Source organism: Cottoperca gobio, chromosome 23 (genome assembly GCF_900634415.1).
Source record: "Cottoperca gobio chromosome 23, fCotGob3.1, whole genome shotgun sequence".
NCBI classification, from domain to species: Eukaryota; Metazoa; Chordata; class Actinopteri; order Perciformes; family Bovichtidae; genus Cottoperca; species Cottoperca gobio.
In genome coordinates, this window is record NC_041377.1 from 2,742,314 (window position 1) to 2,770,000 (window position 27,687).

The window sequence follows — 27,687 nt, forward strand, 5'->3', positions numbered from 1 at the left end:
GACCATTCTTCTTCTACATCATCAATGACCCTTCTTCTACGTCATCAATGACTATTCTTCTTCTACGTCATCAATGACCCTTCTTCTACGTCATCAATGACTATTCTTCTTCTACGTCATCAATGACCCTTCTTCTTCTACGTCATCAATGACCCTTCTACCTCATCAATGATCATTCTTCTTCTACCTCGTCTCCATTCACACATGGGCTCAATCAGACATTACATGGACTTTGTACTTGGGAGCTGGCAGGGTAAAGCCTGAATGAATCGGACATTTGGTGTTCTCGCATCCCGCTCCTTAAGCTAATGTCTGGATCATTTCAGGGTATTGTATTGTATTTGTGAAAGGGAGTCATGACAACTGGCTCTGAGAAGTAAGTGGACCTTGCACTTTGATGATGATTGGAACAACTCTTCTTAAAAATAGCACATCGATTTCTCAGAAAAACCTTTTGGTATTTTGTGACGGGGAAACAAATGAGCACTTAATCATAGTATATATTTGGAGTATAGGCGATTGGTTTACATACTGTAAGTTGAAAATGAACCACTAACCTCTATTTGCAGCTCTTTACTTGAATAGTCAGAACCATCTTTGAGACACAAATCAATTCCACTACCACTACTTTTTGCATCTATATACTTAGAACACAACATATAAAGACAAACGCTTGTAAGAGAAGGATCACATTGTAACTGAGACCCCGGCACTCCCTCATAAATCCAATGTCCCTTTATCCATTTCCTGGGACAGTAATGTAACAGTTACTCCTCGAGAACAGAGGATCTTAAGGAGCAGCTGATCAATGAGAGTCTTTAGACAGGGCTTTGTGAACAGAATACCGAAAAGGCCTCTGGGAAAAGCTCGCCCAGGATTGCCCAATCATTAAGCAGGGGCTCAGAGAGCCGGTTAGCTGGAGGGGAGGAGATCTGTCTTTACACACAAACTCCTTCACTCTGGACAAACGGGGACTAGGGAGGGCAAAGGGGCACTAGCTTCTACAGTTACAAGGTCTGAATATTAATTTGAGGGAAACTGAAAGCTCCTCTAACCTCTTCAACCCTGCTCTGTTGGTATTTTCTAAACATTGAGATCAACTTTGCTCTCTTAATCCTCTTGCCAGCCGGTGTTGTCGGTGCCACAGGCTGCAGGCGAAACCTGACCTCTCAGCCCGCTGCTCGAACTTTGGATGCCCCCTCTGTCTCGGCAGTCGTAAGGGTATTTTGAGTTCTAAACCGTGGTGCTCTGGTGTTTGATTAAAGAACCTCACTGACTGCACGACTTAAAGACTGTTGTGAAACGCTCGTAGTCAAGTGTGTCTGTTAAAGATGAGACGCGTATATGTTAAAGGAGATATATTATGCTAATTTTCAGGTTCATACTTACCATATTTATGGTTTCTACTAGAACTTGTTTACATGCTTTAACGGTTAAAAAAACTATTATTTTTCTCTTAATGTCTGTCTGAAAATACCTGTATTCATCCTCTGTCTGAAACGCCCCGTCTTTAGCACCTGTCTCTTTAAGACCTCCTCAAAAAGCTTAGTCTGCTGTGATTGGTCGGTGTTTCCGGGTCTTTTTGCGTCTCTTTGTAGTCGTGTTGTGCCTCTTCTGCTGCATTGTTGAAGTAGTTAACAAAAAGCAATTCAAGAAGAAATTCCAGCTGGATAATTGGATTTGTTTCCCCTAAATTCATCTTTGGCATTGCAGTTAATTTTTCTCTAGAAGTTTTTATGTACACAATCATATATTCTCCAACGCTGTTGTTAATCTTGTGTACTGATGAGAGGCTTTTATGCAGATTAAAGCCCTAAAAGTGCTCCAACTGGGAGTCAACATTGTTTTTTACGTTACTATTACAACTATATTGGTTTGACTGTGATTATTGCTTATTAATCGCGTATTTCTTTAGAGTGGGATGAGGATTTTAACCCTGAAAATCCTTTTGCATGTTCACGACTTTAGCTTTAGTAGTTGGGATGTGTCTGCAGAGAAACGATGAAGAGATTAAACAGGTAACATTAATAACCATATACTGTAGCCACCATAACCATAACTTCCCGTCTACGTTGACGGAGAGAATTACAGGCGGACGAACAGTCACTTGTATTAATGCTGTGAGGATGTCATTGTGTGTGCCAAGCTTTTATAATGCTATTTATATGTCTGACAGCATAAATGTGCCCACATAATAAATGTATGTTCAGATTGAATAAGGCAGGAAGCAGAATAACTAACGCTCGGGTAAATCCAACCTGAAGCTGCAAACGTTGTACTGCAAAGATGAGAATTTTGTGATATAAAAATGGAACTTTGGTCTTTAGTCATTCCGTTGCATTGATACTTTAATTGATACTAATATCATCTAAATTGCATTGAAGATATGCAGGAGAAAATGTACTAAAAAACAAAACAAGAACTAGGGCAATAAAGACTGAGATGCAGCGTATTCCAGATTTTGAAGAACATCTAATAAACATCTCACTTTTTCTTTTTTTTTTATCTCCCATCCATCCAACTCAAAACATTCACACACACAAATCTGTTTATTATTTTTCCAAATATATCCAATTTCACGGGAAGATAAAGGTGACTTCTTTAAGGAGCTAACCAATTCTGTTTGGGAACATATTAGACCTAATCTCTTTGAGTCTGAAAGCAACGATCTTCTAGTTTGATGAACTGTCTCTGCTGGTTTGTCAGATATGCTTTGTGACGGGATATGAGAGGCGGCTCATGAAAGTCTATCAAGCTGTCACGGCTGTTGATTGCATGGCAATAGTGTCATCGCTCCCCCTCTGATGTACGATGGACCACTGTGAAGACGGACTGGTGGAGACAGATGACTGACTGTGATAGTGTGAATATAACTTTCCCCAAGTGAGAGGGAAGCGGAGCTTGGTAGTGCCGGAGCGAGCAGTGGGACACTTTCCAGGCTTCGAGGCAGTTAAAAGCTTTCACCGTGGGAAAAGGTACTTATCTGTCTGGGCTGATAGGGCGGGAGGGAGGGAGGGAGACTGAGGGGAGGATGATGAGTGTTGGTGGAAAGACTTGTGAAATGGTGGTTTCCTGAGTGCCATACCGAGACTACTCCAGAATCCTGCCCAAATAATTTGCCGTGTGAACATAACAAGGCCATCAATTACAAATCAGACGGCAGAGCAGGGGAGGACATAATCATAACAGCGGTCAGAACTGAAGGCAAAACATCATTATGATCATGCAAAGGGCAATCAATTCAAAGCTGGTGGACTCTGATTCACTGGTAGTGTTATTAGGTGCATACAGACTAATTCATCAGGGGGCAGAAAGCAGCAGGGGGTTTGCAGTGGAGCTGCACAGGAGGCCACAGCTCTTATAATAACTTCCCCGAGGCTTTACACTTTATTTAGAGGCAGGGCTCTTCACACTACAACAAATAACTTTGAATAACATTATCAAGTCACTCCGCCAGTAGCCAGTAAATAGCATGTATGCCACTATCCTTCACAATGTAAGCCAGGGTGGGTGTTCATAAGGTCAAACTGCACAGATATTACATACTTAGCCATTTTCTAAGGACTTTTATTTTGTTAAACTAAATGGGATTTAAAGGGAGCCTATGCAAGTAACATTAGTTGGTTACGTTTCAGTTGTTTAACTCCATCTTCAAAAGGTGATAGTTCAACTTCATCTCTACTGTTAGACCAGGGGTGTCAAACATACGGCTTGCGATCCAAAACCGGCCCGCCAGAGGGTCCAATCCAGCCTTTGCAAAGTGTAAAAATGACAGAGAAGACAATTTTTCAATTAAAGTAACTGCTATTTCAAATTGTTCCACTAGAGGTTTTGTGCCATTGTAGATACACTGTGAGTTGTAATGCACATGTGTAAATGATAAACTTGAGGCATAATATTGTAGAAATTGCACTTAATAAACATTCATTAAATGTGAACAATTTCAGAATGCACTTTTTTTGCACTAAAACAAAAGGAAAGATTTGGAGTTATTTATTGGTCATTATGCTGTGATGTTACTGGTCCGGCCCACTTGAGATCAAATTGGGCTGCATGTGGCCCCCTGAACTCAAATGAGTTTGACCCCCCTGGTGTAGACCAAACCATGAAAAACTCAAATAATCTATAGATGACTTCTTTGCCACACAATCTCTTTTGCCTCCACAGTGTCCCCAACTTTTTCTCTGCCGGAGCCAGAGATGCTGTTGGCAGTGTACCAGATTCCGCTGCACATCTCTTGGCACCCCTTCATCCTCCGGGGGGGGGGGGGGGGGTCAAGCAAAGCAAGATACAGAGTGACGGACTGGACCATTCCTGCACTGCAAGGTCGAGCAGATGGCAGCGACATAAACAGGTCAGATGACTCGAATCCTCCCGAATAAGACAAACTGACCACACTGACGGCTCGGAAAGAGCAGCTTCTGCTCAATCATTCAGCCCGGTATCGAGTGCGACGTTGCAAAACAAGCAGCCAAATCCCCAACAATGACTCCGCTGGAGCTGGAAGGGCAGCGTTCACTCAAACAAAGTGGGTAATAACTTCCTCTCTCATTGGCAGCGGAAGCCATCATCGGGCGATTTCGCTTTATTCCTGACCAGCTTTAATTATCCTGCAATGAGGCCTGTCATAACCATTACATCATGTAGCAGAGCGGAGTAGCAATCCCAGGGGCAGCATCACTGGCTGAGCCAATGAACTCCCATCTGGCCGTGTAGATGTGACTGATGGCTGAACGGAGTGATTTCCTGCAATGTGAATCTGCAGAAAAGGAAATGAAGCTCCTGTGTGTATGTGTGTGTGTATGTGTGTGTGTGTCATATGTCTAGGAACAATTATAATTATATGAACAGGAAATGTTGTTCTCTAAACATACACATTATGTTTAATAGTCGTATCCTCAGCAACCCTTACGCTTATGGGCTCATTGTGCACCCAGCATATCTCGCACAGTTTAATCCCACTCTGTTTTTCCAGCCCTTTCACTCCCTGAGCTGTTGATGTTCTCTTCTCCTCCCCGGCACTTATTCTGCCACGCGCAGAGCATTCCTCTCCTTGTTCAAACACTGCCTCCACAATTCCTGCCCTTGTTAAAAAATACTCCCCTTCTCTTTCACTTTCTTTCTCTTTTTTAATTTTCACTCTAAGTCCGCAGTGCTCCCACCTCTGGAATGCAGAGGAGAACATGCTTTGTCTTTTGCTTGATTGTCATCACGACTCAAGGGCAGCAAAAAATAGTTTTGAGCACAAATTAAAGCTCCCGTCTCTTTGAGATCTGCCTTCTTTTCTTCCTTTTGTTCTGACATGTTTAAATTGAGGACACTGAGGCATCTTCTCTGTATTTATTCTGGGAATTTGTGGACTTTACATTACACAATTAAATTCCGGCACATGGTGCTTGTTAGTCTGATTCCAACATTTTTGCAACTGAAAATACTTAAAGAATATTTAATATTCACTTTTCTGCTGAGAGTTACATCGTCTGTAGGAAATAAGACTTTAAGGGGGCTATATCCAAAGGACACAAACTATTGTTATAAATCCGTAAACCACAAATGTTGTTTTACGATCTGGATTTAGTGTGCTAGCTGTTTCCATTTTTCATGCTAAGCTAAGCTAACCCTCCCCTGGCTCCAGCTTCATATTTAGAGTACAGATATGAGCAGGAGGTGAACTGAGACATCTCCAAGTAGCAGTCACACTCCATTTTTTTAGGTCTGGTCGGTGACTTGAACCAGCAACCCTACGGCTCACAGTCCAAGCCCCTACTGACTGAGCCACTGCCGGACAAATGAACTGACGTCTGCTTGTGACGCCTCATCAAAGGTCAGATTAAGAATTTGAACCCGCCCAGAAGAGATGAGTGTGTGCAGCATTGCACACAGAACATTTCCAGTGCTTTAAACTGTTTTTGTTTTGTCCGTCAATGTCTTATGAGAAGTGGACATTAGCTCTGGAAAAGCTTTTAATTCCACCTGGAATGTATTGAGGCACTTTAAAGCATCCACTACCCCGTCCACCACTTTTTAAAATCTGGCTGTGTGGAGAAGGCTTTGTAACAGCACAAATCCTAAATATTTAGTCATTTGACTCTGTTTACACAAGTTCGGGTATTTTCTAGAAACACTTCTGAACAAGGCAGAATCAATGACACTTCATCCTGATGACTCTTTGTGGGAAACAAGTGCACGTATCTCAAGTCATTTACCGGAATTTTTAATTTGTTATGAGAAAAACACGATTGTAAGGCTCAGAAAGGATTAACTTGCCGCGACAGATAACTCTGCGTCGTAGCATAGCTATTATCATATCTATACAATTATGGCAGTAAAGCGGCAAACTATCATTACTGAATACGAGCTTAGTAACTGAATAAGAAGAGATGTTAGGAGAGGCTTTTAAAGATGTCAACCCTGAGAAGAAAAATTCCCACAACACACATTTGTTTGAAGATGGATTATACTCAGTCATATACTGTAGTTTGAGATAAACATAAGGGGGATTTTTCCTTTTCGAGCCATTTCTTCTGGCGAATGAGAAAACTATTACAGCGAGTGTGTGTGTGAGTGAGTGTGTGTGTGTGTGTGTCACAAATGCTGTTATAAAAAGAAAATATGCTTCTGAAATCTGAATATCAAGAAGACGCTGAGAAATACTTGCTGCCCTTGGAAGAGTTTTATAAAATGCAAACGCTTCGTTCACCAAAGACCTTGAGGGTGGTAAAATAATTTTCTTTTTTATGAAAATAAGTTTGAAAGACTTCTGTAGCAATACAAATATTTCAGGTGACCTTTGCGGGGCCCTTGTCCAGCCAGAAATAGGCTGTTGTTGATGTTGTCCCACTTTCAAGGGGACAGGAATGACGAGGAAAAAAAGCTTTTTTTTTTGTTGAGTCAGTTGATCTAACTCTCTGAAGCTTACAATCCGCAGCATTTGAAGTTTTGTTAGCAAATGTCAAAAAGAAGAGACATATTTGTGGTATGAAAACTTATTATTGCTGCTCGGCTGCCATACCAGTGGAAATACCGCGACTCTGCTTCTCTCTCTTTTTTCTTTTCCTTTTTTTTCCATGGAAAGCTGGATTTGGGAAAAGCCTTGCCTCTCTCCTCCTCCTCCAGCCTTCACATCCGGGTCAGTTGGGTTTGTTGGAGCTGGATGCTGCCTTCAGGTGTCCCTCGTAAACCTGTAAACTTTAAAGTTTGGAAGTTGTAAACACGTCTCCTTGATGCATTTAAATAAATATGGCACTTACGATGTTACTTATTTTTTTATTAACTCATACAGATCAATGTGTGTTGCATTAAAGTTGTAAAATTAATGATATTGTAAGTTTGTAATCATTAATTATTTATTTAAATGAAGCATTTATAGGTTATAGCACATGCCAAAAACTGGTGGAACTGCAGAAACAAATAAGATTTAATGTCTGCACGTCAAAAAAAGTTGATTTTATTACACAATAATTAATTTTCTGATAATATATTGATGTACTGTTAGGCCAGTGAAGTGTCCTCCCAGGTGTAGGTCAATTAAGTTACCACATAGTTTTTGAATAATTATAAATATTAAAACTATAATGATTGTTAGTTGTTAAGTGGATTCCATTCTTTATCTATCTGTATATCAGTCTCACTGAGTCATCTCAAGGTGTCAGCATGAATTCACCTAAATTCCGTTTTACTTTTTCACTAGGTCGTTTTTGAACAACCGAACCTGTCAATACCGATCTTTGAAACATCGCGTGAAGGCATCACAAGTTGAGCAGCTCCTAGTTAATGCAAAGGCAGACTGATGGTCCAGCTGCTGTGCGTGTGTGTGCGCGCTGACATGGATACAACTGGCGTTTACTGTTGAAACTGGACACATTACAGTGTTGCAGTGGCGCGGGGGGGACTTCAAAGAGCGGTAAAACTTCTTCCACGGCCGCACTCATGTGATTTTCCCTTGTTTGAGCCATGTCCAAGAGCCTGAAGAAGAGGAAGAACCACTGGACCAACAAAGTCCACGAGAGTGTCCTTTGCAGGAATGAGGAGGGGGAGCTGGGGCTGGAGTTGAAGGGCGGCGCAGAAAATGGACAGTTCCCGGTTATCGGCGAGCTTCTCCCGGGTAGAGCGGTGTGCCACAGCGGCAAACTCTTCCAGGATGAACTCCTCCTGGAAGTCAATGATACCCCGGTGGCTGGACTCACCACCAGGGACGTCCATGCTGTGGTCAAACACAGCAAAGACCCCGTCCGACTCAAGTGTGTCAAGCAAGGTAAGGGTTTTTTTTTTTTTTTTTTTTAGCTTTCACACCAACTTTCCCGCATTTCGTAGATTTCTAGACATTTTTGGGAAAACCGTTAGTTTTCTGACACGCTTTTGTGTTTTGACAGCAGCGCTATTGTTGTCTGAAACTGATAGCCTCTCCTGTGCTCGATGCTTTAAGCAAAACCATGTTGCGGAAATTAACTTTGTATAGTGTTTTTTGTTGTTACAAGTTTTCTGTACCAGTAAATGAATGTTCTCTCCACAGTCGTGGTTGTAAAAAGGTGTTTTAAGACGTGTTTTGGTTGTGTTAGTGGGGTAGTTTACTGTAGCTTTGAAGGGGGTGTGTTCCATTTATGGCCGTCAGAAAATACACACAATTAAGTAGAGTTTCATCCTTGTACATAACTATTATGTAATATTTCTAAATATCACGCAGCCACCATAGGTGAAGATGCCTGAACAGCCAGGTATAATACCACGAACATTGGATTAGATTAAATTAGACTCCTTTTTGAAATGTTTCCAAACTAACTCTGCTTCTTACGCACATAAAAAAAAAATTCAGCACAATATTAAAAGCAAACATGTCTTGTATGGCCATCAATCCAAGTTAGTCTGCAGTAATTTAGTATTTTTAAAGGAACAATGCCAAGAATTCAGTAGTTTCAGCTTCTCCAATGTGAATATTTTCTCCATCTTCTATGAACAATTGTAATGGACACTTTTAACTATTTTCTGACATCTATGATGACATTGAGGAAAATAATTGACATTGAAAATAATAGTTAATCGCAGCCTTATGTATAAAGGTCACTTTTTTGTTGAAAGAGAAAATTGCTGTATATTTCTAACCTTTATCACATACTGTATGTACTTCTTTTTGCAAAGCAGACATTTAAGTATGCAATATTTATTATCCAATGTGTGCTACATTAAGTGGACTAAATTGGATTTGGAGAGGATATTGTATAAATATTAGAGCAAATCCCCAAGTCCCTATTTCAACATTATGGTGGTGTCAAGAGAAATGAAAAATACCATAAAGTATGATAAGGTCACAGATATTGAATGCCACAGCGACAGTCTCCTCAGGCATATTCTTTTGGAACTGGGAAGTGCAGTGGATTGCTTAAGAGAGTGTTGTGGATTCAGTTTCGGGCACATGAAGCCAAGATTGTTCTGTCCAAAGACGGCAAAGTTGAATTGCAACACATGCAGCAGCCCAAACACCCATGTTGACTCTCACATAAAAAAAAAAACAAGTTACAAGTTATGTAAATTTGCCCAACTCCATCGAACGCTTGTCAACTTTTTCCACTGTGTGTGAATCTCTTAAGTCACGGACGCACTCATCTGGACGTTTGCGTCTTTGATCCTTGCAGCTATTGACACTGGGTGTCTTGCATTGTGAGCTGAGAGGAGGATCTGTGGGCTCTCATTTTAGGGTAAAAGAACCCCCAGCAAAACCCCCGTAAGAGGCTTTGGCTCAAAGTCTTAGCCTGTGTGTCTGCATGTGTGTGGATGTGTGTTGAGTGTCACACCAGGGATTTATTCAAAAGGCAGCCAAGCCTATATCAAACTAATGTGTTCCATGAAATATTTATATCCTCCAGTGATTGCTGAAGTGATTGATATTCTCCCAGAGCTCTGCTCGTGTTTTCCCGATCGGTTGTTGAGGGTGTCAAGTTGTTTTTAATATAGTTGATATGAACATTAGTAAACATGCACACAAGTAAATATTATGGGGGAAAACACCCTTGCTGTGTCCTTACAGCAGGGTGTTCAATAACAGATATTTTCCACTTCTCAGCAGAGGCACATTAACTCCTGTAATCCTTTCCAGTAGATCCCTTATTGTGGAGGGAGAGTCAAGAGCACAGTGCAGTGTTATCACAGTAATGACAGATGATACACATGTCCGCCTGCTCTGCTACTATATGCTAGACTTATGATTTGTGTGTGTGCAAATCATTTGTTTATAGCCTACTTTTATTCGCCTGTATGCTCGAGTCTAGAGTGCTTCTCCAAACTTTTTTCCATTGCTCCATAATGTTCTACATCCCACAGAAGCAGATACTGTACTTGAGCAGTATATGTAGAAGCACACTACACACGTATTATCTGTTTTTACTCTGTAGCACTTTGAGGTTTGTTTACGCAAATGAAAAGTGCGCCTATAAATACAATTTATTATTATTATTATCTGTTTTAATGTGGCATAGCAGGGTGCCGTCATGCAAAAACACGGTTAACTTTGAGAGTATTTGTAGGACTGAAATTGTTTATCGATGAATTAATCCACACAAGAAAATAATGCATCGATTAATTGAGAATGTAGATTAATAAATAATAGAGATTGCGTCCTCCCGCCTTGCCCCACATCTACTGACTGCACCTGACCCCCGCGCTCATTTAAGCATTGGCGAAAATAACACATTTGTACTGCACGCAAGAAACTGCATGTTCTTTTTCCCCCAAACAACATGAGACTTGTGGGTTTCCATAGATCCCATTTTCATTCACATAACTCGAGGTGAGATGTTAAGGGACTCTTGTGAATATGGCCATTCCAGTTTTTCCCTCACCAAAATGTATCTCATCTAGATGATTTAGTATCTAGACAATAAAGCTGGCCTTGGGAATTTGAAGAGTTTAACTGTCGAAAGGAGTTACAGAAAGTGTTAGTATCAATATCACTTCTTTAACTTTAACTTGCTGTATCAGCAGAGCTGTCGTCCCCCCCCCCCCCCCCCCCCACTTTGCTTGTGCTTAATGTTGTTTTCATATTTAGTTGAACAGACACTCGACCGATCACTTAGATTTAGATAAATATTGGTTATTCTTAGAGTTGCTAGAGCGTGTGAGTGTAAACAGAACAGCTTTATCATCCAGTATTAGGGTGTACTTGAGAAGTTGTTCCATTTCTAAGCACAAATATAATTAAAGGATAAAATTCAAATCCAGCAATAATGATAGCAGAGTACTTTTTCTCACATCAATAGCAATACGGTTTTGGTCGGACTCGGCTATAAACAAAAGCTTCTCTCGCAGTGAACAGCTGCTTGGCATGTCCTTTTACATAATGTATCCTTTATTAACAGGAGCCCCTTCAAATAGACAAACTGCCTGCAATTAAAGCTTTCACAGATATTGGGTGACAATAAACCAGCTCTGTCCCAATAAAACACCGATAAATCACGCTTTGTTTTCCCTCCTTTGACCAATTTCCATGCATACAAAGTCGATCTCCAGAGGTTGTTCGTGGCCTTTTTGAATAATACATCTAGTTCTCTTCTGCAGTCGTCGGCTGCTTCATGAATGTCACAACTGTAAAAGTGCCGTCTCTTTCTGAATTGCCAACTGTCATTAGGATCTTCTCTGTAATTAAAAGAAAGCCCGTTCATGATCTACTTTCTTTCTGCTATAGTGATCATGAATCATGTTTATGCATTTAATCACTTACTACATACTTTAATTTGACTTTAATTTGTCACAGCGTCTGAAATCCTAGGGCTTTATCCCATTTTACACTCAAACATGCACACACAATATTAAGTCCTTTATTAGTCTCTGAGGTGAGGATTAGATTAGATTGCCACCAGCAATCAGGCTGGCCCTGTAGGACGTAATTAGGATCTCCACAAAACACTGATGGGTATGTAAGAGAACATGGGGCACAATTACATTCCCAGAGACACGGTGAATTCTCATTAGACATTATGGATAATGTAAGGATGAGACTGAGACTTCGTGTGGCTAATGTGGCCCCTGTAGATTTGATGCCAATAAAGTTCAACCGTGGAATTATCCCTCTTAAAGTTCTGATACTTTTTATAACCTCAAATCTCTGTGTGCATGACGGCCATTTTGTCGGAATGCGCCAATTCTGTCCAGTGGATTGGTGCCACTATTGACCTTTTTAAGCGGATCAGCTATTGGCCAGACGATTGGGATAAAGGGGAAAACTGGGTATTTGGAATTTGCAGATACACTAAGGTATTGGAATCCGTATTGGGGAAAGAAAAGTCAGATCGGTGGATTCCTAGTATCCTGCAGTACTTCATAGCATTGGTTGTGCACAAGCAAGATGAAAGCTTTAGAGAGGCGAATAAAGCGTGTTGCCTCTGTTACTGTTTCTGGCTTGGTTGTAATTTTAACGATATAGCGGTATTTACTAGAGATGTTATGATACCAGAAATGTAGTAGTCGATACCAATACCAGTGAAATTCCACGATTCTCAATTCAAATTTTACTGAATAAAGCTTCAACCATCATAATGTAAATCAATGGAACCTCGCTCCCACTAACGTTGGCTATTAGCTCCATTATTTAGCCAAGCCGGACTGTGCTTAGCTAACGGCTAACGTTAACTAGCTCTCTTCTTGCCGGTTTCAACACAGATTTGTTCATGAAGCATCAGGGAAAACATAGTTAATCGACATTGTGTATGTTTCTTATTGTACTATTCCTCTACTGATCCACTGAAAACACCTGAAGTTTGTAGTCATGCTATTGTACCTGTCACTGCAAATACATTGTAGTTATCACAATTATCAGTGACAAATCCATTGTTTTTACTGTAGTTGATTCACATTAAAAGTCTCCATGTGATCCATATTTTAATGTGAAACAAGTGCAACATGAAGTTATTGTTTTAAATGACATGAATGAATTATTTTCATAACAAATGCAGTCCCCATATGGCTCTAGTAGAGCATTCTGATTGGTGAAAATTAACTTTCAGCGATCAACTTGGAGTTTCATTAACACTCGATCACAATTGAGAAATTGGGACCCCTGCACTAAGTAACCTTGTCGAGTGCTGCCATTATGTTTATGCTGAACAAAATTGAAACTCAGGAATAAGGGATGATTCAATACTTATCTGCTGCTTAGTGGATACTTTTTAATCCTCCAGGTACACACAAAGCATGCAGGGAGTTTGTGAACAATGCCACTTGCATCACAGCCGCCCGCGAAATGGTAAAAAGCATCTCGAGCGTTCCAAATCCATTCTCTCTCCACTCATTCTTACCTTGGATAATCTGCATGAAGAGTAAACATTGAAACTGTCGCTTTCTCTGTAATTCATAAATATTGCTGCCAAAGCATCAAGTTAAATTAGCTTTATATCATATACCCTGCTCCTTTCTCTCCATCTCTCTCACTCACTCACACACTCACACCCAGTTCAGCTTCCTATTTCAGCTCCAGTGAAGGATTAATGCAGCCAGCTATGGAGGCTGTCACTGCATCTTTCACCGCCACTACAGTAAGAAGCTCTTTCAGTAGCTCTAGTCTAGTTTGGCTTCAAACTGTATGCTGATTGAGCCTGGCTGAGTGGTGTTGGGTACAGGTCAGGGCAGACAGTTCCAGGTCAGCTGAAGGCAATCAGTGTGTTCGCCGGGCACCCACTTAGCGTTAGCTGGTGTTGGTGAAAGTCATTATGGCTGCCTGAGCACAGGGAGTTTTAGCAAGGTTGAATTGGCAGTAAGAATGGCTGCACCTTTCAAGTTTTTAAAGGGTTGTTTTTAGCTAACAGTGCGGCTCTAGGGATTGTGGTTGGTCTGTCAGACCACCACTTTCGTCCAGAGTAAACTATATTAAAAGGATAGTTTGGATGTTTTGAAGTGGGGTTGTGTGAGGTACTTATCCATAGTCAGTGTATTACCTACAGTAAATGGCGGTCGGCACACCCCCGGTTTGGAGAACACAGACAGGAGTACTGATCGAGGCAGCGGTAGATGAGCAACTCATGTTCTGATAAGTAAAAACTGTTTTTGGTAATGGGAGTCTGGTGGCTTTGAGAGCGTAGATAATGGCTTCAGTCCCGTAAGAAAGGGCTGTCTGACAGCAAGAGAAAATAATATAAATATAGTGTATACGTTGCTTTGCTCCTGTAACCGTACAAAACCCACAAAATGTTTATTAGAGGAGTTTGTCCTCTGTGTTGTAGCCATGTTTTGGATTAAAATATGTATTTATACATGCATGACGTGCACGTCCTTGTTTCTATCTTGTGCTGTCTTATATGCAAGTCCCAACTTGCAGCTAAACTAGTCCTTAACATGACCCCAGTCTTTGCTTAAAGATGTCTGAGGTCCTCTTGGAACATCCTATACTAATACTACTCGTGCATGCAATGGTTGAGTCACAGTCTTGTGAACTGCATGCCTTCTGTTAGAGCAAATATCAAGGATAACATCATCTATACACCATCAGCTGGTGTCAGTTAAAACTGTGGTCAGCCTTATTCTGCCCAAAAATAAAATTGTATTGCAGACAGGAATCCTCACCATAAAAATCCATACAACAAAGAAACAATTCATAAAACAACTCTGCGCTCGCCATCCAGCACAGCTCAAGGGAAAACCAGTATGTTATGATACTATCAAGTCAATGGCGCGTGTCCCAAGTAATGTGATGACTGATGTGAGTGATGATGAGTCTGGACCAGGTCACCGGTCTGTTGGGGGTTTGAAAGATGGGACAGGGCGATCCCTGAGAAGTTGTGTTGAGTCAGACACACACTGTTGCGTGGGAGTCCGGTAATGATCCCCAGTACAGTCAGACTCATCTGTCTTCTTGTCAGTGTCCCATTGAGAGTGTTAAGTTGCACCAGCAAGTGTAACACAGAAAGTGTGATACACAAACACTCGCGTGTGTACATAAAGAGCTGCTCTTCTCCAGCTTGTGTGTTTGTGTGTGCGTGTGTCAGCATGTCTCTTGGGCCTTAGCAGCACTTACCACATGCTGTCCAATCATGCTTGACAGAGGTTTGGTGGAGAGATCCTGTTGTCGTTGCCTCTGTTACACTGTCTGACTGCCAGGCTCACCTCTGGGGACAGGTAATGATAAGGCACACACACAAGCTCACCCACTCACACATATAACTGTCTTTCTCTCCTTGTCAACATCAGCCATCTGCTGTGGCAAGTGGAAGTATTCCAAGGACTGAGAAATAAAAAATGCAACTTTTGTGTGTACGCGTGTGGTCGTGTGCATGTGTACTATGGGAAGCTAGACTACGCCAGTGTTTGTGTGTATTTGTGCCTCTGTGGCATTGAACATTAACTGAATGTATCAAGTAATTGGTGAAGCCGTCTCTATATGTTCTTTTTTTAATGGTGGAAGAAATCTTTATGACCCTCTCCCTTATCTAAGCACTATAAATAAATGCTGTTCGAACTATAAAAAGACTGAGGACAGAAAGGAGCCCTTTACCTTTTCATTACAATGAATTATAGATGAGTGAGAGACGGTGTGTACATGCAGTATCTGTTATGGTGCGTGTTTCTGTTTTCCCACAAAGCGACTTGAAATCCTCCCTTATGTCTGCGTCTTTCATCATACGTGTCTCAGGTTTATCTAAGGAAAGCAGGACATTGATGTTGCTGCTGTATGTGGGTAAAGCAAGAAGCTGTCAGCTGCTTTTATAGACCTAAGACAGCATGGCATACACAACATGTGTAGTCTTTTATCCTGTCTAAGTGCACTGTGTTGTTGTCACATTTCTAGCGTTGCAGTATATGCTGTAGTATCGCCCAACCCTATTGTTAACATGAGCTAATTAGCGCTGAACACAAATTGCAGCTGAGGCTGATGGGAATTAAATAGTTTTGCAGGTGTGTGGTGACAAAATAAAATTCTGACCCCATAGTGACACTTGAGGAAAAGTCAAAGGATCACAGTCATTAAGATTCATCCTCTGGAAACCAAAATACTTTATTTTATGCCAATCCATCCAATAGTCTGGACTAAAGTGGTCCCCCTAACACTGCCATCCCTTTAGCCTTTGGGCTAGCACTGGCTAATAATTGATAATTGAAGAAATGTTACATTTCTACTTGACATTAAACTCAAACTAGTAAAGTTAATTTTCTGTTGTTCGACTTATCAGTTCATTGGTTTTAGCACAAGGCAGATCTTGTGATTATAAACAGGTGTGAAATGTTGTTGTGTGAAAATGCCTCCAGATGGCCCACCATATTTCACTCACAATAACTTTGAACTTTAATGATTCTGGCATTCTTGATGCGCTAAATGAAGGCGGATTAAACGTTCATTCGTGTTTACAAGGATGTTGAGTACCCTCGCATCAAACACACCTACACTCTGACTGAACAGCACTTATAGTCACAAGTTGGGCCCAGTTGGAGTATAAGCAGGAGGGTGTGTGTTTACCTGTGCAGATGTGGGAGAGAGAAGATAGATGATTTTTAAAAAGGCTCTTTTTGCAGTGTGATTCTGTGAATTATAATGAATAAAACACTAAGCCAGTGTAGGACTCATCTGTTTTACTCGCTTGATGTTTTTGTCATTGACACCTAAGCTTTCAGTGTGTGTGTAATGTATTTGGAGAACTTGAGAGTGGATGATGTATCTACAGCGTACTGTATATGTACACAGTCCTACATTGAGTGACGCCAGGGATGTGTCATTCATCTTACAGGAATGCTCATTTGTCTCAAAACGTCGAGTCTCAATGACACTTTATGTCCCAAAGATAAGGTGATTCTTCCCACCGTTGCAACAAATCAATGTTGTCATCTTCAGTCAAGTTTTATTTTTCTTGCATGTAGAGCAGCGTTGTTTTCAGCCTCCTCGGGCCTCGTCTTTATCAAAACCCAATTAAAGTCTCAAAGAGCAACACTGTCGGCAGACGATGAAGCCAAAGTAAACCTCAGGTTTAAGAAGCTGTGATGAATCACTAAGTTGCTATAGATTGCTGTTGTGCAACCTGCGAAATTTGATAGACCCACGCCCTCTGGATAAGATTTTGTAGAGGGAGATATTGTAAGATTTCATATTTCATGTTGGGGAAAAGTTAATATTTCTACACCCTCAAACTGCCAGTGGTGCGAATATAAATGAGATCTAAATGGAATATTTTTGGAGCAAAGGCATTGGGGAGGGTGAAATTGGCTGACCTGCTCACAGAAAGAAGAGAATATTAAGCAAACTCCTCAGCCCACACTAGTTGTTGCTGATTCACCGAAAAAGGAACAATCAATACGGAGCGATTAAAGCCTTTTCTGAGAGCCGCTCTGGTTGGTCTGTCCTCCTCTGCCCGTCTCTGGGCAAGGATCAAACAGCTTTGTCTTTTTATTCTACATGGATGAGTCTGTGTGAGTGTGTTCGAGAAACCATTTGCATTTGTTTCCATCAGTATGCGTGTTTCTGACTGGATTAGGGCTGGCCCAAGATGGATTTTATTATTTAAGGCTAATCGTTTCTACAAGAGGTGGACAATAAACAACAATAGATTGACAAAACATACTGCTTCCCCTGGTTGCCCTGCGACAAAAAACAAATATTTAACTTTTTTTGACAATATGGAATCACAGAGGCATTAGCAGTTGTCCCTTTGTTGAGATATCTGCAGGATTAATATTACACTACGTGAGTTGGTTGGAAACTCTTGACTTGTTATTGTTGCTGGCTAAATCCTATGAAAAAGAGAAACCTGCAAAAGGGCCTAAAATATGCACTTCATGACTACATACGTGATATACTAACTCAGTGCTGTGGAGTCAGACAAAAGCTACATGTCCCAGGCATAGGGTCAGCATCCTCGCGAACCATATATGGCTCTTTCGATGACGCGATATGGCTCGCAGACATTTTTTAACATGATTAACAAGTAATAAATAATTATACTGTGTAAAGTAAAACATTTAGCAGTGGATTTTTCTTTAGTTCTCGTGTGTGTGTGTGTGTGTGTGTGTGTGTGTGTGTGTGTGTGTGTGACCTGCTCTTCACGAAGCAGCTGAGGAGAAACTGCCAAAGCAAGCAGTAGACCAGGGGTGTCAAACTCAATCACAGAGAGGGCCAAAATGAAAAACTGGGACTATGTCGAGGGCCAAACGCGGTCCACATTTATTGAACAGGATACACATATTGGATAAAGTGCAAAAAGATATGGAACATATTTAGGTAGGCTACATTCTCCGAGTATGCACATATGTCAGAGCCAGATGTTTGGAATCTTTTCTTAGCTGCAGGTTTAATGCTTGGGGTTCTGTGGAAACCCTCAGTGCATCAGTGAGACTCCTGTGTGGGATTTTGTTCATCTTCATCACAGAGAAAAGCTGCTCACACAGGTATGTGCTTCTAAACATGCAAAGCATCTGAGCGGCATGAAGGTTGGAAACTGTGCAACGCCGACAGAGTCATACTTTGCCTTGGAGGTCAATCGGCTCCATTTGGAAGTTTCACATGTGCTGTTTCCACGTCAACTGCAAACGGATTGGTGAGCAGTTCAATTTTAATTTCTGAGCTGCAAAGTTGGCATTTGCGCAGTCGGGAACAAAGCGGTGGAGATGGTTTGTCAGTGTTTGGAAACACGCAGTGACCAAAGTTTCCTTGCTGCAACAGAGTCTCCCACAGGCAGCTTGGCTTGGAAAGCTCTCACTGCATCATACATGTCCGGTTATTACATGTTCCATTTCCAGAGCTTTACAACACAGCACTTCCTGGTGTATGATGCAGCGATACACCGTCAGCTGCATCTTCTCCTGCTTCCAACTAATCCGCTCTTTTTTCATCTAAGGCGCTCCATCTGTCGTCAGTCCCATCAGTTTGTCCCAGGGCAGTTTCATTTCACACACATTTAGATACTTCCTCAAATATGTCTTTTCCGGTGGTTGTGCCATGCATTGATTTAATTACCAAAACCGGCGCACAGACAATGGTAGAGGAAACACTGATGGCTCTTTTAGTACTCTGAGATGTGAAAACTCAATTTTATTAAATATATGCCTCTCAAGGAAATACGTTTAAAAATATTTGGCTTTTATGGCTCTCTCAGCCAAAAAGATTCCCTCCTCCCGCACACACCTACAGAGCGGAGGAAAGGAGAGGAGTGAACTACGCATCAGCACCCCCTGTCCCCATCGCACAAATATCGGTCAGCACCTCCCCTCCCGTCGCACAAACCTCGGAGAGCCTTATAGAGGGTATTTTGCCCAGATATGAATACAGGTGTGCCTTGAGATTTTGGCTTGGTCTTTGGTGTGCCTTGGCCACAGAAAGGTTGAAAACCACTGGTCTAGTAAACCACTATTCTTGGTTGTTGTTCACAAAAAAAAATATTCCTGCATGTAACTGCATGATCGTCCCAGGTTCTGTTCAACTAAGAGCGAGCCAGGCCAGCTGTTTCCCTGTCCCGTGTCTTTATGCTAAGCTAGGCATTATTGCCTCATAGCTCTAACGCCACATTTAATCCACAGATGTGACCGTGGCAATAATTTTCTCCTCTAACTCATTGCAAGAAAGTGAATAAGAGTAATTCCCAAAATGTTGAACCATTCCTTCAAACAGTCGAGTAAAACAAAGGATGATACCACAGCTACTTTATGGAATCTGATCAAAATCCTATTGGGGTTAAGTGCTTCTAGTATTATTGATCGGTCAATGCAAAAAATAAATAATGTAATAAATTACACCGTAGCCGTCATATGAGCAGTGGATGGCTTACAGTACATACATCCTACAGAAACCAAAACTAAACAAAAACACACGATCAGCCTGATTTATTATTGATTTATTTATAAAGAAGAAATGCTGTCCAGAACTGACAGAGCAGCAGTTTGTGACAAGATAAAGCGTCTGCAATAAGACTGTAAACAAGACATTGATTTACCACCAGGCAGTATAGATCGTGAAAGAAACGATGAGACACATTATTAGCATGTCTATTCAATACAACCTGCCACTGTGTCTGTTGTAGAAGAATATGCACTCACAAGCACTCTTCTGTCTTACACTGAGGATTCATATGTCCTTGAGGCCAACTGTTACATGTGGATAGTTTTTGATTTTTTTTGGGATTCCTGTCAAGTCCTATACTAGCCTTTAGCTTTGTTTTAGCAACCACCCTCCACCCTGTGAGTTGCCTGCAGCGAGGTCACCTCCAGCTGCTTTAAGCCAGCTCGCATCATCACTCCTGGGAGGTTTTTACATACACTGCACTGTCTCTCGCTTTACTTCTCCCCCTTTTTTCCTCCGTCTACCTCCTTCCCATTCACACGCTCATTTCATCCCGTTCTCCACTGGGAACAGAGAGTGGCACGTTTAAATAGGTTCGGGAGATGAAGAGACTGACTCGCGCAGCTCGGCTTGTCTGTCCTTCGCGCTCGCAGACATTATTCATGCCTTCCTAATTGCCAGCCAGAGAGCGAGGGACCTTCTGAAAGACAGCCTGGCCATGAGACTGAGAGAGACACACATCTGATGCTCAGTAGAGAAAGTACAGTTGACGCAGTGAGAGAAGGGGTGACACTCTGCTTTTCACATGATTGACAACCATTGCAATGCTGTTTTCTGTTTCTTTTATCCGTCCACCAGATGAAGGACGCATCTCTCGGCATTTGTTTATGCTAACATGGCCACAGATTTGTTTTTTTAACCTTTGAAATGAAAATGTCTAAAACGACAAAGGCTACAGTAACAGTGTTTGACAGATAGGGCGTAGTTCCACCACAAAAAGTTGAAATGAGATTAAGTTGTCACTTAAGTTGCAACACAGTGATTTAGTGTACCATGATGAGGTCAGTATGTATCACAAGAGAACAGAATAAAGAGCAGGCTGTTTTTGAATTTTGTATCTTTTAACTGACTCAAACCGACGAAGAAAATACTTGTAGGCTACATCAAGCTCTATGACACAATCTGCAGCGATCAATAAACCGTGATCAAGCTTGACTGTTTTCACGCAAGTGTAGGTGAAGTACTTGAAACCTCTACCTGTCAGACAATGATCCGCTAATATTCAATTTAATCGTAGATGTCCGATAGATGCCATTTATTTGCGCTTTTGTTAGTTTTTCTTGCATTGGAAGAGAGTGCATTGTAACTAAGCACAGGCTCAGCCAGATCATCTTTTATTTTTTGGCAAGCAGTTGGACTACTAATCTTCCAAATGTGTCACACAGTCAGACTCTTTTATTCTAAATCTCTATCTTTACCCATTTGCTCTGCGCTCTTGACGTTTGCATTTCCACTGGAATGACACATTTACGACTACAAAGAGTGTTACTGGGCACTGTAGCGTCAAGGATGACAATGTGAAGGATTAATGTACTGTGATTGTCAAGGTAATACTCGCTTTCACTATCCAAGGAAACAAAAGGAGGAAATGGAGGGAGGAAAGAAATCTGTTTTAATGGACTGTGACTGAGAGGCAACAGCGTGAAAAGAGGTTAATTGATAAAAGCACAGTGAGGTGTGACAGTGTATTTTAACTTACTGCTTTAAGAGACCGACCAATCCTCTTAGAGGATGTTGCACTTAGTCAAAATTGTACTATCGATTTAATCGTCTGTCATTTATCAGGCAAAAGTGATAAAAATGTGATTCCAGCTTCTCGTTGTTATAAAATATCATTATAAATTAATTTTCTTTGGGTTTTGGACTGTTGCTAGAACAAACAATCAATTAATGGAAAAAATAAACAAATGAGTCCATATTAAATATAATATAATGCAGTTACTCAAATGAAGACATTTACTTGGTTAACAATAGCTCATGTGAAATCAGTTTTCACTACAATTGGATTTCTTTGCTTTAACAGTTTAGCTTAAAATTAGTGCAAGGTTGGAGGTTAAAATGGATCTTTAGTGTTGGATGGCTGTCTTGTGTGATGCCAGAGTAAAATGCAGAAGAATGCTTGTGCTGTTTGCCATTCTGTACTGTTGCCCTGCTCTGTTCTAAGTAACCCACGGCTCTTGGCTGTTGTTTTCTCCAATGCTCGCACGGTAAATACGTCGTCCAAAAACATGCCCTCTTTGACTCCATCCTCCCAGCGTCGTTGAGTCAGACATTCTGAGCTTGGTGTTTGTAGCAGAAAGCAAAACTTAGACTCGAACCGTTGATTGAAAACTCATCCCGCCCGGGGGCTACTGCGAAATCAGCATTCAGGCCTGAAATCTATTGAATTTTTGGAAACTCGTACCTCTACATTTTATGTCAAGGAAGAGTGCATTTGCAGCCAGTGATGAAGAGAGTGGAGAATGTAGAATACGCACGCACACTTTCCCCACAATGTTCCCTCTGCCCCCAGGCAGCAAAGCCATGCTGTGCTGCTTTTGAACCACAGGGAGGTACGAAAGGCACCAGGCCGCCGTCTGGCATCACATCCTCCTCATCTCTTCCATGAGTCTCTACAGAATTGTTGTTATTCACCACGAGGTATGCAGTAATTAGACTAAGGTCAAAGGAGTGCTTGGCCTCTCTCCCTTCTGCCCCAACGCAACATCCTTACAGAAGTGGGGACGGCAAGTGCTGCCTGACTTCCTCCAACAATGAACACAAATGCCCTGGTTTTACCCTCTCATCACTCCTGTGCCTTCATTACTATCCCTTTCTGTAACTCCCTCGCCCTGTTCTCTCATTCTACTCGTCCTTTTGATAATTTTCTTTCAGAGTAAAGGCAGTGGGGAAAACAAGCTTTAATGAAACGAGGAGAATGAAAAGAAAATTGAAGGCGCAATCATCCTCCTTCTGTTCCCCCCCCCCCTTGCTCTCCGAGTTTAAGCTTACTCCTCGGGCATAAATATGGGATTCCTTTTTAGTCTTTTCAGTGGCACTACATTGAAAGGTCACTGTTTACAAGTCTCCTGTTGCTCGTCTAGAATTAATCCTACCTAACACTCGCATTCATGCACACAGTTGAAAATGACTTTGTGCACTGACTACAGAAGTGACTGTAGCTCACACACTGAATAAGAAGCTTTTTGCATTATATCCCCTTTATGTAATGAGGCTTTTGTTCACAATCTCAATACGCTCAATTTCTTTTGGATTGTTGTGTCACTTGGGTCAAACAGTAATCCTTTTTCACTATTGTAGTATTGCACATCGCACTTTACATACTACATATATCATGCTTTATTTGTTCAAATGTTTTGGGCTAGCTTGCCTATTTCACGGTGGTATATGAGTTTGTTTCTGGTCTCTTAACAGTCAAAAAGGGAAGTCTGACTGCTGTGGTGGAATTTAATGCTTCTCCCTTGTAACATTGGCTCATCTAAGCTTGTTAAAATGGCCAGTGGCCTCTGGCTTCAGTCCAGTGGCCTAACCAATGCCTCTATTAGCCGCTCCTTCAATCCACAGACTGACTGCTATAAGAGCCTTTCCTGGTTCCTGTGGCAGACTGTGTGGGTTTAGCCCGGCAGAGCCATGCTTCTAGCCATTATGATGATTCTAACTTGAAAGCACCCATTGTTATTCTGATTAGGCGTGGCAGATGAGGGGTGCATTGCTAAGCTTCCTTTCTATCGCTCCACTCACTTTTCAACATCTGCTCTCCCTGTCGCTTTCCTACCTTCTCTCACGCCTCTTCCCTCCTCTCTTCCTGTGCCAGTGGGCATTGTCTGTGTTGTCATCCGGCCCCTGCAACACGCAGACCCCATGCGGAGAGGAGTTGCATGGTGTTTTTCTGTATCTGTGACTGAATGCTGTAGGAAAAGCCTTGGCGCCGAGTTGGTCCCAAATGGGCGTGCGGTGCCAGCCACAGCTTTACCGCCTCTGAAAAGATGCTCGGCTAAATATGGGCAAAGCCACACTAGCTGTGTGGACATAAAGCAGAGTAGTTTTCACCTCTGTATGGGAAAGAATGGGTTCATTGGCACCTAGTGCTTGTGGGATGGACTGGATAGAAAACCAACAATGATTTGGTCAAATCGTACCACTTGCTCCACCTGCATGTTCGCTTGTGCCATCAAATAATAGATGTATAAGTCCTTAAATTCTGAGTGTCTGCCAATACTGATATGTTTCACAACTAACTCAATACAGGTTATAACACTACGGCTGCAATTCTGGGTAAATGCCAATAATGTAATTGGGTCCCAAGTTTAAATGGGACCCTTGTTTACTGTGAAGTGGCCCCGAGCCTGCAACTAGGGCCTCCAAAGGAGAATGGAAACGTTACATTATTAAATAGATCCACTCAGTGGGCTGACATCCACACACCAGAACTCCAGCTGATGGTGATTGTACTGAGTATAATTCTCTGTTGCAATTGCCTGAAGCTCAACATCACTTTACTGTTAAACAACTCCCTATTCAGCTTGGACACAATATTGTAGCGGAGGGCCTTTGATGTGGTTCCAGGTCTTTTTCGTCCATTAACTTTTGGCTCTGGATGAATCGGCATCTTTAATGACTCTTTAAAGTCACTTTCAAAGACACGACATCCAGACTGCTTCATGTTCATAGACGGTGACTCTGCTGCATCTAATCCACACACATGAGGTATGGACGACATTGCAGTGTTGCAAGGCCTACCGAGACTTCCGCTTTTTCTAGATTGTCAGAACAAATTTGGCCTTCTGTGTTACATTCACATGTATTTACCTGACTGGTACACACTGAATGTGCTTTCTTCAGTTAAGTCACACAATGACAGTCTGTGCAGAAAGGCATCGAGACAGTTCTAAACGCTCTTCGCTGAATGGCTTTCATGAGTGCTGGAGGATGAATACGAGTCCTGGCCTCTTGTCGTCACACATTACGGTCGTTGATCTTTCACTGTGCACCTTTACAGATACACACTGCCTTGTGAGGGAGCGTGTTCACTGCATGTGTGTAGGTTTGCATGCACAAAAAAAGCAAGTGCATGGTAGATTTTTTTCGTGCCTGCCTTTTGGGATTTTGTATTTCGAGGAAATACGGGAACAAAGTCCCTAAAATAATTTGTACACTGTATGTCTAGCTCTGCATGCTTTGCCTGAGCAAGCGTCACAGTCAGTCTTACATTTGTACAAGCAGTTATTAATATACCATGGATGCTGTGTGTAGTGTGTGTGTGTGTGTGTGTGTGTGCTTTTTGGTACTTACTTTCTCATTCTCATTCTCCTTCTCCAATATCCAAATCCTCTCATCTTACAACTGTGGCTCCCTTATCAACATGCCAACAGTGTAAGTTAATCCTTGTGCAAATAAACACAAACGCTCTTTCTCTCTCTATCCCTCTTATTCGCAGCCCCCCCGCTCTCAATTCATTCTAGCAAACAAGCTTCCTTCCAGTGATGTGTATAAAGTAGCAGGGAGAGTACAGACTTGGCACATGGACTCTTCAGCTCTGGCCCGCGGTACTAATGAGGTCAAACAGATATACACAGTTCCCTAAACATCTCTGTCCAAGACATTCCAGTGCAGCCACTGTGCAGCCCGGAGGCATTTTCTATTTGTTGTAGAAAGCTGTTTCCTCTGTGGTTCGGCAAATTATCACAGTAGCTTGGCCTAAGGCATGTTGAGATTCGTGTCTTAACACTGTTGGGGAAAGACGAGAATTTAGTGTTGTCTCGTAAATTTTCAGAGACTACTACTACACCCACAGGGCGGAGAAATGGCCACTTTATGCACATAAAAGTCTTTATTTAAGAACCGTACTAAACGGTTTATTGCAAGCTCATGTTGACCGCCAAACTCTACAAGTCCCAGTCTTTCATGGTGTTTGCTATGGGCTTGAAAATATCTAGGCAAAATTCTTTTCAGCTGTTTGCTTAACGGTCAGATATCTTGTGTAGCATTTGTCATTTGAAATCTTTTTTTTTGGGTTAGTTTGCACGTTGTTAAAATAACAATAACTTCGTACTCCACAGATGCCGTCATCGAGTAAAAACATTATTTATTCGGTTTAGTTTCATTTCTGTGTCTGTATGTGCATGTCACTGGACCGCCAAGGACACCCACGCAGATGGGAGGGACACAGAAACCAGTCACATGTAAACAAGTGGTTGTATATCGGGGGGGTAGAGATCATAACCCCAAAGTGCGTTCAAGGGTGGTGTCATGTGGAAGGCTTTTTTGATCTTTCTCTAGCTGTTCATTGACTCCAGGGTTAAGGACTTTGACCCAGTCCGATGCTGTGACCACTTTTAGTCAGCTGATGTGTCTCCCGTCAGTCTTTTACCGATGTAGCGCTCCCTACAGCTGCTGTGCTCAAAGTCCCACACCTGTAACCTGATGACTACATCTGCTCTTTATTATTTGCTACATGTACAGTTTCCAAAGCTCAAACATCAACATCCATGTTCAAAAGAAATTCAAGCTTCCTACATCCTACTAGACTTTCAGAAAGCTTCAAGCTACTGGTGACCCTCTTCCCCTTCTTTGTCCAGTAGCTGTTGTCTTTTCATAACAGGAGAAAGACTGTGAAACAGCCCCGATGAAGGTCAAAAGTTGGTGAACACGTGGTTAACTTTGCTATAATTAGAACACAACTAAGCATTCAATGCTGCGTTTCTAATTGAAATCTTTACCCAACAACATCTGTCACAGTAAGGAACGTTTCAAATGTGGCTTTTGAACAATGTGCTTTTTTAAAATAGTGTTTCATTTTAGTAAAATGTAGCTAGAGTTTACCCTTTTTCTTCTTTTTGTTAACTTAATATTAAATAAATGAATGATCCCGACACATCTTAACAATTGAACCGCTTTAAAACACTTGTTCAGTGAGAGAAGCTGCCAGGAGTTGAAGTCTGGCCTTGAATGGAGCGGTGCCATTCTCATACACATGTGTAGGTGCTCATTGATGCGCCTGGAACTATATTTGGTTTATTAATGTTGCTAGTGGAGAAAGCTGCGTCACAGCTGCATGTGGAGCCTAACGGGGTCAAGATGTACAGGGCTAGTGGCTGTCTGCGAGACTAATTGTGTTTTGTCTCGTAGTGGCGTTTCACATCGCTGCTTTTCTAAGCGGCACGGTCTTGAAACATATGTTTTATTTTTTAACTACCTGCCACGTGAGATGATTTACAACTCGCGCAATTGGTCTTTTGGCTACTAAAAGAAAAGCTGCCCGGTTAAAATGAAAACGCTCAGTCAAAATGTAATAATTCTAAATAATTTATCAACTACAGGTCCGGGTCCGGATAGGACAGCATCTGGGTCCGGACTCAGACTAAAATCCACCTATTAGTGACCTCGGCCTTTACAGAATCAGTCCGGAGGAGGGTCTTGTCCCCCCCTCCTCTCTGGAGTCAAAGGGAGTCACATCCACTGGAATGTAAAGAATGCAGTTGTAGCAAAAACAATGCAGTAAGCAGTTGTGACAGATGTGCAACCTCATGTAAGCTTTAGTGCAAACCATCCAGGCAGGATATTCCCTTCTTTCTCTAAAGACTAGCACTGAGAAGAATACACATGACAGCAGCAGTGCCACAAGTGCCTGCAGCACAGATATCTGCAGGTTAAACGACAGTTGCTCTTTAAACAGAACCTCTGTTCTCCAAAATAAGTCAAATTGTTCCTCCTGCTTCTTATTCAGTTTTCATATTCTCAGGTTTTTTGCTGCCTCGTCTCTTAAGTCTTCCATTGATGAATCTCTAAATCAGGTCTCTGAGCCAGGAGTTAATGATGAGTCATTTTAAACAGACTGGTGAGATTTAATGAGGCATAACAGATTGCACATTGAATGAAAGTTTCTCTTT

At 41.7% G+C, this 27,687-nt stretch overlaps 1 protein-coding gene across 9 annotated transcripts in view; it reads left to right on the forward strand.

Moving 5' to 3' along the window:
* The first annotated feature begins 7,793 nt into the window (after positions 1–7,793).
* The window catches only part of magi2a (membrane associated guanylate kinase, WW and PDZ domain containing 2a), a 167,463-nt gene continuing 147,569 nt past the window's right edge, over positions 7,794–27,687 (forward strand). For all 9 annotated transcript variants that reach the window (XM_029461611.1, XM_029461602.1, XM_029461603.1 and 6 more), the window contains exon 1: positions 7,794–8,254. In XM_029461611.1, the coding sequence (XP_029317471.1) occupies positions 7,954–8,254 (301 nt within the window). In that variant the 5' untranslated portion in view covers positions 7,794–7,953. The remainder of the gene's footprint in view (positions 8,255–27,687) is intronic.